The 9,552-nt window shown below is 46.1% G+C and overlaps 1 protein-coding gene across 1 annotated transcript; it reads left to right on the forward strand.

Annotated features, from left to right (window-relative positions):
• Window positions 1-5,630: 5,630 nt before the first annotated feature.
• LOC147460489 (pectinesterase 2-like) lies at window positions 5,631-7,972 on the forward strand. The gene is made up of 2 exons (XM_086507821.1): window positions 5,631-6,870; window positions 7,534-7,972. The coding sequence occupies exons 1-2, from the start codon at window positions 5,646-5,648 to the stop codon at window positions 7,830-7,832; spliced, it is 1,524 nt and encodes a 507-aa protein (XP_086363947.1). The 5' UTR covers window positions 5,631-5,645; the 3' UTR covers window positions 7,833-7,972.
• Window positions 7,973-9,552: the final 1,580 nt, after the last annotated feature.

Consider the following 9,552-nt stretch of genomic DNA (forward strand, 5'->3'; position numbering starts at 1 on the left):
TTAGGGTCACATGGACTAACCACCTCACCCGCGCATGCATTGTGTAACACAACTCGTTTTACAACATTATATTGTAAATTAACATAGATTGCCTAGGCTGTCCAGGTTTAGTGTGTGTCCAGGTTTAGTTCTTGATTTGATATTTGTGGCTGTGATCTTCCCAGCCTTTGTGCGTGGACTTCTGTGCCTTTGATCCCATTGCCTCCCCCTCTTAAATATAAGTGTTACTTAGTGCTGAGGATAGTGTTTGGTAATTCTCATATCCAGTTTAATAATAATGCTTCTTATTTACATAGAAATTTAAATATAGTGATTGTATCTTAGAGAGTCCACGTTGATTCGTTAACATTGTGATATATATCTTGAAGAAACTATGATTACATTGTTTTTTTGTATTTCATATACTTTTTCTTTCTACTATATCTACTTGAAGGCGCATGCCTTGTGATTTTATCACTTGTTTTGAGTCGTGTAGGGAAGGGAGTGGGGGGTACTCATTACTTGGAAAGGCGAGGTGGGGTGGGGGGTCAGTTGTGAAAAGGGTTTCTTAAATTATGGGGTGTGAGATTCTTCTCAACTAGACGCAAGGTAGAGAGAGAGAGAGAGAGAGAGATATTGAATTATCATCCACGGAGGTCATATATGACCCATGGGACCAAAGAAAAACATTACAGCAGTTTCTTCTAAGTGAAGGTGATCATGATACATATCAGTTAGGGACTGAGGGTCCATTCAAGGGATAGAAAGAAAGGAAAAATCAAAACCTAAGGAGGGTGAATTGAGAGAAGGGGCGTTTTGGGACTCCTGGATGATGGCTTTGCCACCTCGATATACTGCCCATTACATTGCTTGCGTGCTTCATGCATCTTCTTGAGCTCACTTGCTTTACTCTTGAGTTGATTTGTGGTCAGTTCCTCAGTGATCCATAGGCTTTTAACTTAAAGAGTCGAGATTGGCGTAGCAACTTCAGCTGCTCATCTTTGTCCTTGAAAGTGAGGATGCAATGCTTGGGTGGCACATGTTTATGTGTGTCATTGATCCAAGAGACCGCTTCGGACTTGATGTGAATAGGTTGAAGGATGTCATTGAGCTTGTCCATGGCTTCTTCAAGGGTGTCCTTGCTAGTGCAGCATGAAGGATGGAGTCCCCCAATCCTGACCTTCAAGCTAAGAGATTCTTGTAGCCGGCTTTCTTGTAAGACGGCCTGTATCTTGGTGTCAATCTTCTCATGTGTTGCCTCATGGTTTTTTGTGTGAGCTGCCAGAACAGTTTTGGTGATGCAAGCTTCAACTTCGTGGTCTGTTGCAAGTAGATCTTGGCTCTCCACTTCTTGCACATCTTCAAGCTTGCGTAGATGTTGTTTGAGTTGCTCGTTCTCTTTGATGAGTTCATGTATCTGAGCTTCAAGGGCTGTAATTCTCACTTCTTGGCAGATGACAGGATCTTTCCTTGGTGCCACTACCACTGCAAGAAAACTCTTCCTGGAAACGGGAGTGCCAAAGGAAACCATCGATGCCAAAGTTTTCTCAAAAGATGTTCTTGTTGGGATGAATGCCTATCTAGCTCAACTCTGTGGTGAGCTCAAGGGCTTATGGTTAAGCTCAATAAACACCTTTTAATGTAAAGCTTGCTGCAAACCTTCAAAATGCTTGCATCTTCTAGTTACTGCAATAAACATCTTTTGCTTACTACAAGCAAGCACTAAACGAGCAGGCCACATGCATATCTTGTATATGTGTGTGTGTGTGTGTGTGTGTGTGTGTGTGTGTGTGTGTGTGTGTGAGAGAGAGAGAGAGAGAGAGAGAGAGAGAGAGAGAGAGAAAAAGAAGAAGAAGAAGAATAAGACGAAGAAGAAGAGAGTTTGAAGGTCATAGGAGACTATCCCAAGAGAGAGGGGTTTGCCCACTTCTGTGTTCGGCAACAGCTCACGCAGGGACTTTGTTTGTATTCGGCAGCAGCTCACACAGGGAACCTCGCCAAGCAGGTGCTGCTACACTGCAGGGAACCTTGTCGTGCAGGGCCACTACAGCGTGTGTGTCGGGCTAGGGCAGGGGGACGAAGCTTGAGCCTCAACGTCCCCCCACAGGGCCGCCCTCACCCAGGGGGAGACACTCTTACAGTTGCAGACTCAGGAGGGCTTAGGGTTGCAGACTCAGGAGGGCTTAGGGTTGCAGATGAGAGAGAGAGAGAGAGAGAGAGAGAGAGAGAGAGAGTTTTGTATGTGAGAAAGAGAGGAAGTAGCTCACAGATTTGCGCTCATTGAATGCGCACGCTATTCTGTGTCTATTTTTGAATTTTTTACTTTTCGATCGTCAAAATAGGTGTCGGTATGGTTGTTAGTATAAGCGCTGGTATGGTCGTCGATATGAACGTCGATATCATCTCTAATAACTACCTTTTAATTATTTTAAAAAAAAACATATATTACCATTTTTCAATAGATGTACCGACGTCGCACGGTAGTGCTGGTAATTTCAGCATTGGTATCTCAGAGTGCTCTTGTAGTGAAAGTATGAGCTCTTCAGGATGCCAGAGTTGAATGGTCTCTCTAATAAATTCTTCTGTTGTCGGGGGATATGTATTCAAAAGGTGAGCCAGGAAGGCACGGGGCCCCTGGCTCTGAGAGGTGTGAGGGAAAGAGTTGCAGCAGATGCAAATAATGAAGACAGAGCTTAAAACAAACAGATTGAAACTTGATAACTCAAATCGAATATTGAACAGTACCCCTGTTTTAATCAAATATTAATGGAGGAGTTTATGCTCCTTACAAGGATTATCCTGCTTTAAACCAAGTGCTAATCGAGAACATCAATTGTGAACTGCCTTGAACTGCTTCGTTTTCCTTTTGCTTCTTCCCGCTATGGCTTTAGGAGCTTCGACTTCCAATGGCCTTAGGTGGTCTGATTTGGTTTAAGATTACCGGCTTAGGATTTATGGCTTAATTCCGGATTTGATTGGGCTTATTAGGCTTAGATAGCTTAGGCTTCAGATTAGTGAGCTCATGATGATGATGGCTAATGAGATCTGAGATTATGGCTTAGAGAGCATAAGATTATTTGGTTAAGGTTTTGATGGCTTATGATAGCGAGATTAGGATTATGATGGCTTGAGGTTCGAGAAGCTTTAGATCAGGATGGCTTCGATTGCTTAAGCTTCCGATGAGAAAGCTTAGGAAAGCTTGGCTTAAGCGATATTAGAGATTAAGCTTGGCTAATGAGATTAAGATTAGGCTCCGCTAATGAGAGATTATGATCTTTGACTTGGAGAGATTGTATTTATCAAGGCTAATGATGTCTTAATGAGATCAAGAGCTTTGGCTTAGATTAAGGAGCTTATGAATATCAGCGCTTTCTTCCCGGGAGAGAAGGAAGTCCATTGAAAAAGAGGAGAGGACAATCAAAAGAGGAGAGAGCGTTAAAAGAGAGCCGCCCCTTTTTTATAGGCTGCATGGACCTCCTTTTTAAAATTGGCCAACCCATTAGCGATGTCGCTAATGGGTAGGCACCTATGACGTGGCAGCCCGCTATTTCGACCTTCACGAAAGGAGCCGCGAGTGGCACCGGAAGGGGTTTCCCTGCCCTGCTGAGTGTTTTTCATTTCAGGCACGCCCTCAACCGTCCGCTCTACAACCCGGTGCGAGCCTTCCTCCCTTCCCTGCGCTCTTCCTCGCTACTGCAGCTCACGCCATGCCTTTTTCTTTCTTTTTATTCGATTCCCATTTGCCCTTATTTTACCCATTGGGCGGACGGCCTATTTGCTTCATTGGGAGGCCTTATTATTTGGCTCCTTATTGGGTGGGCGGCCTTAGGTTTTTTAAGGGCACCACATTTGGCATACATATTGGGCAATGCATTGTAGCATGTATACTGGCCAATTCGAAAATACACTGTTAGTGGAGACGAGCCTTCAGTTGCCGCCAATTCTGCTCTGACGGCTCCATTTCCCAGAATCTGTATGAAGCTCAAAAATTACCAGATGAACTTGACTGATCAAGGCGACCAGAGCTACTTAAATTGGCTATATCTTGCCAACCGAAACCCCGATTGACAAACTGGAAAGACCGACATGCTCTTGGAAGTGAGCACTTCGGACCCATGCATTCCTATCATCTTCGACCTTTTATCAACTGCTGCCTAATCCGATATGGATCTCTTACTGACTCAACTTAAAACTGTCATAACCTCTTATCTATAGCTCCGATTGACGAGCCGTAAAGACAGACTTGTAGAGCACTTTTGAATACTTCATCTTTGATTAATAAAATCCCAGCTATGACCACTTCAAGCATACTCACTGTTTAGCATTACCAAGACATCTTTTGGCCCTTAGAGCCGCATCTGGCACACTTTTAACTTAAAATTGGCTTCTTAGCAAGCCCTTATTACTGCTGAATAATCCTATAGGATTCAAATAAACCTAATTGGCATTCCTTTGCTCATTTTCTTGTCATGGAAGTGGAGCGGCACAACACCGCTTCGATGGTTACAAAATTCCCATGCCCATCTGTTGGATGAGTTTCTCACTGACAATATTAGATAGCTAATGTGTGAAATGTCTATAGTAATTTTTCTTACTAATGGTTACAAAATTCCTAATGCCCATCCCTCTAGATCCTTCTATGCTGGCTCTACGTTACGCGCATTAATGTTGTATCTAATTTCGCTAATGTGGCAGGAATCTATAGAAGTTGCATCCAACCCACCAGAATAGGACACAAGCACGTAGTTAGCCTTGGTGTCACCAAAAGTTTGGGGAATTTTTCTCATTTTAGAGAGCTGGAATTGAGAAGAGCAGAGTTGCGTCTGTGCAAGAAGTTGTTGGTGACAAATGGCTAAATTTTGCTCATGTTTTTTTTTACAAAAGTTTCATAACTCATGTGCAGAGGCTTTGATGACCTATTGACTTGAAAGTGGAGGTTTTAAAGCTGTTCGGCTACTCTGGGGGGTGGTTCAATCACCCCCTAGCTACAATCTAGCGGTCACCAAACATCTTTTGGTTTTTGGTAAAGGACAACGTCCTATGGGACACTTAAATATATAATATTAGCTCCCCAAAAGAGGGGGGGAGGGGGGGACCGAGGGCAGAGAAGTTCGCGCACATAAATCAGGGAGTTCGCACCCGTAGATATAGACTTAAAAACTAAACCCGGTCATAGATTAAACCCGGGCAACGCCTATGCGCGGGTGAGATGGTTAGCTCATACATCTCAATCTGGGCAGCGAGGCCCTGGGTTCAAATTGCGTTGATGACAGGCTCATTTTTTGGTGCTAGTATGTCCCCAATTTGCCTCGATTCTCATGCGTTCGGGTTTAATCCTCCTCGGGATCCCCGCATCCACTTCGGGGCGGTCGATCCCCCTACACCAAAACCCCCCCCCCCCCCCCCCCCCCCCCCCCTTCTAAAGTTGTGTGTCACTTAGTGCCATGGGAAGCCCTCTTAGTGCTATTTAGTTAGTTGACTTTAGGCACTTGGCACGACGTTGGAAAGTATGGCTCAGACTTCGAAGTTCCACCACCTTGCTCTTCTCTACAAGTATAATTGAATCAGTAACGAGCTATCTAGTAACTGCTTGCGTGCGCCTCCGTCCCCAAGAAAACACGGACGCATTTGCGCACACACAGAGAGGAGCTCAGCCCACCATCACCATGTCGAGAGGCTCAGTCGAGTCCTCTTCGAATCTTTTCGGTGCTCATCCTAACGAACAGAGGACGGCCGCAGCCGTAGTAGTAGTTCCCCTTCTGATATTCGCATCTGCGCTTATCTCTTCTATCCTGTACGCGGGAACAAGCCAGTTTTCCTCTGGCACTGACGGGCCTGCACAGGTCAATTATAATGCGGAGGAGAGAGACTTTCCGGCCGTGTATCCGGACGAACCGACGGACGTGTCCGCCGTAAGTGGCAGCTTGGGCTCCCGTCCGGACGACGACGTCAACTATAGTTGCAAGCACACTGCATTCCCGGACGTGTGTGAAAGGGAGTTGTCCGGCTTTCGCATTCCGCGCACAGCTCGTCCGCTGGAAGTGGTACGCTATGCAGTGCAAGCAGCAGCCAAGCGTGTAGATGAGTCTAACCAATTGACCGCCAAGCTAATTTCCAACCACAGCCGCGCCCTATCCCCACTAGAAGCCCAATGTGCTCACGATTGCCTTGCGCTTTTACAAAACGCTAAAGAACAGTTAAACCTAGTTTCCGCTCGCGTCTCCTCTTTTCATACGCTTCCTGATACACCCTCCCTCCGTTATAGTGCTCTCTCTGATGTACTGGTTTGGCTCAGCTCCTCCCTCAGCTACCAAACCGTCTGGAGTGACAACTTCCAAGTAGCCCCTGGTTTCATCCAGCATCAGATTCAGAACAACCAAGCCCACCTCACCCAAGTCCTCGGCGTCGACCTCGGCCTCGTCGACACCCTCTCCCGGTTCGGAAATTCTCAACAATCCTGGCGTGCACCTCCTCCTTCCTCTTCCCTGATCCCTTCCACTCATTTCCGCCGCCGCCGCCTCCTCCTCCACCACCAACCTTCTGATCTTCCCTTTGACATTGAAGTGAATGATGGCTTCCCCACTTGGGTCTCCACTACAGGGCGACGCATCTTGCAGGCCTCTTCATCCACCGTCACTGCCAATGCTATTGTTGCGAAGGACGGAAGCGGGCACTACACCACCGTTTCCGCGGCGGTTAATGCCATTCCCTCCAGCTACTCCGGCCGCTATGTTATTTACATCAAGAAGGGAGTCTACAAAGAGGTTTTCGACATAGCCTCAAATCAGAAGAATGTCACATTTGTGGGTAATGGCATTAGGAAGACAATCATCACAGGAAAACGCAATGTAGCAAGCGGAGACTACAACACGTACAGGACCTCGACAGTAGGTAAGTACCAGTACAGTTTTAAATTTTGTAGTAATCTTCTACATGATGATTATTACAACATGTTAGTATGTTTAATCCTCCACATGATAATTATTACAACGACATGTTAGTATGTGCTAATGCAATTTTGTGTAGCAATTTTTCCACATAATGATTTACACATTGTGACTTGCCACAACATCGTTAGCTTCGGCAAGGGAGGCACTTCCCTAGCTACGAGCTATGTATGTTGTGCCTCTTGAATGGAAACTCATGATGGTGAAGTAGTACTATATGGCACAAGAAGTTTTGGATAAATTCTCACAATAATTCCCACATTGTGACTTACCTCAACATCATGAGCTTCTGTGAGGGAGGCACCGCATACCTAGCTAGGTACAATTGGGAGTAGGGGACCACCGGCTCGATGGGGGGCCCAGTGGTCGCCTACCTCCAATCGTACCTAGCTAGGTATGCGGTGCCTCTCAAATGCGGTGCCTCTCGAAGAGAAGCTCATGATGTTATGCATTGTATGAAAAACACTCAAAAGGACTTTGTTTTCCTACATGAGAAAATTTCTAAATCTTCTTGTGTGGAAAACAATGAGGGTGCATTTTCTTAAGTGCGTAAACTCTTGTAGTCTTCTGAAAAAGATGACGATACTGCTTTCTGTTTGAACTGCAGGTGTATCAGGAAGTGGCTTCTATGCTCGGGATCTCACATTCCGCAACACCGCTGGGGCAAGCGGGCATCAGGCGGTGGCGCTGCGAGCCGGAGCTGACTACCTCGTCTTCTACCGCTGCAGCTTTGAGGGGTATCAAGACACCCTCTATGCCCTCTCGGGCCGGCAGTTTTACCGCGAATGCCAGATCTACGGCACAGTTGATTTCATATTCGGCAATGCGATAGCAGTCTTCCAAAATTGTGCGTTGGTGGCAAGGCTGCCAATGAAGGGGCAGCAGAATGTATACACAGCCAGCTGAAGGACGACATAACAGGGTATTCCTTTCATAATTGCACAGTGAAGGGGGATGCGAGTCTGGTGAATGCGAGCTACAAGGTGGAAACGTATTTGGGGAGGCCATGGAAGGCGTATTCGAGGACAGTGTTTATGCAATCGAAGTTAACGGCGGTGGTGCAGGCGAAGGGGTATTTGCCATGGAATGCCAGCAATCCATTCACGGATACTGTGTATTATGGGGAGTACGGCAATCGAGGGGCTGGAGCCAGCACCTCGCAACGCGTATCGTGGAAAGGTGTGCATCCCACCTTGTCCAGGTCGGACGCGTCTCAGTTCACCGTCGAGTGCCTTACCAGGCCAAGCTTATCTAGAAATTAAGCCTTCTACTTGGCCTCTCAAGCCTCAATATTGCAATGTGATGCGTGCTTACTCCTAATTACCTACAGACGTGCTGCTTTATTAATTCTTAAAGGAAAACCACTTCTCTCTTTTCCTTCTGTTCCGAAGGGCCGAGACCTCTCTCTCTCTCTCTCTCCCAACACGAATAAACTTAAAGCAAAGTGGCCAAACTCGTCTATCCCCAAGTGCACACTCACAAACACAACCATTTTCTTCATTGAGAGAGAGAGAGAGAGAGAGAGAGAGAGAGATCGGTGTTGTGCGAGAGCATGCGTGTGTCTGTGCGAGAGAGAAGGAAATCTTTGTTGGTGGAGCACTGTGTGGAATGATCACACACTGCTTATTGTTCCATTATCTTTTAGAATAAAAAATGGTTAGTGTGTTAGTTGGCCTGGTTTCCCACTAGAATGAAACTACAACATACTCTGCCTCTGTGGTGGTGCAACATATTTTGTGGTGGAAGATGAAATGCAACTCTGAAGACATGATCTCAAGGAAACTGCTGCTCCAACAAACAAAAAAACATATTTAGATGTGGATCACCGAGTTTCCAGACAACCCGCATAACCTAAATCTGTGTAACCCATTATGGACGCATCACTGCTCCCAAAGCATAAGCACTTGCTCGTGGTACCCTTGATATATCTCATGACATGCTTCACTGCTTCCCAATGCTTTTGCCAAGATTTGCCATAAATCTGCTAACTACTCTCATTGCAAATGAAATTTGTGATCGGGTACTCACCATGGTAAGCATAAGATTGCCCACTGCTGAATGTTGGGGCGTAAAGGCGGTGTGCCTCACCTTGGGCCGGGCGCCCAGTGCCCGACCGCTGACCACTGATCTTATTCTTTGATAGATAAAAGAATAAGGGGCTCCTTCACATTGCGTGGTGAGGAGCGCCACCTACTGAGTGTGCTCCTGCTTCTCCCCCTTCCCCGCATGCACGCACTCTCGCACACTCGCATCATCATTCCCGATCCGCACAACTGGTATCAAAGCTTGGTAGAGCGGCATGCAATGGCATTGCATCAAAGAGCAGGATGATCAGGTGAGCTTGTGGCTATGGTGAGCTCGCTTTCAATGGGAGCTTGACCTTGGTGAGCAACCACTAGATCTGCGTACATGGAAGCTTGAGAGACATTCCCAAGCTTGAGAGGAGAGTGTATTGCAGGTGTATATGCTTCTTTTATAGCCAAATTTGCAGGAGGAATGTAGATTTCCATTTTTGCAGGTCATTTTTTCGGTCTCCAAAAACAGTTTTTTTGCATAACTTCTACATACGAAATGCGATTTATGCAAGGTCAGGGTGTAACTTGGGGTTTTAGCACATGCCATATGC

Source organism: Adiantum capillus-veneris, chromosome 3 (assembly GCF_014529385.1).
Source record: "Adiantum capillus-veneris isolate H3 chromosome 3, ASM1452938v2, whole genome shotgun sequence".
Classification (NCBI taxonomy): Eukaryota; Viridiplantae; Streptophyta; class Polypodiopsida; order Polypodiales; family Pteridaceae; genus Adiantum; species Adiantum capillus-veneris.

Coding starts and splice junctions, on each gene's coding strand:
- LOC147460489 (XM_086507821.1), top strand. CDS start 5,646: ATGTCGAGAGGCTCAGTCGAGTCCTCTTCGAATCTTTTCGGTGCTCAT. Junction 6,871..7,533: donor GTACAGGACCTCGACAGTAG/GTAAGTACCAGT, acceptor TTTGAACTGCAG/GTGTATCAGGAAGTGGCTTC.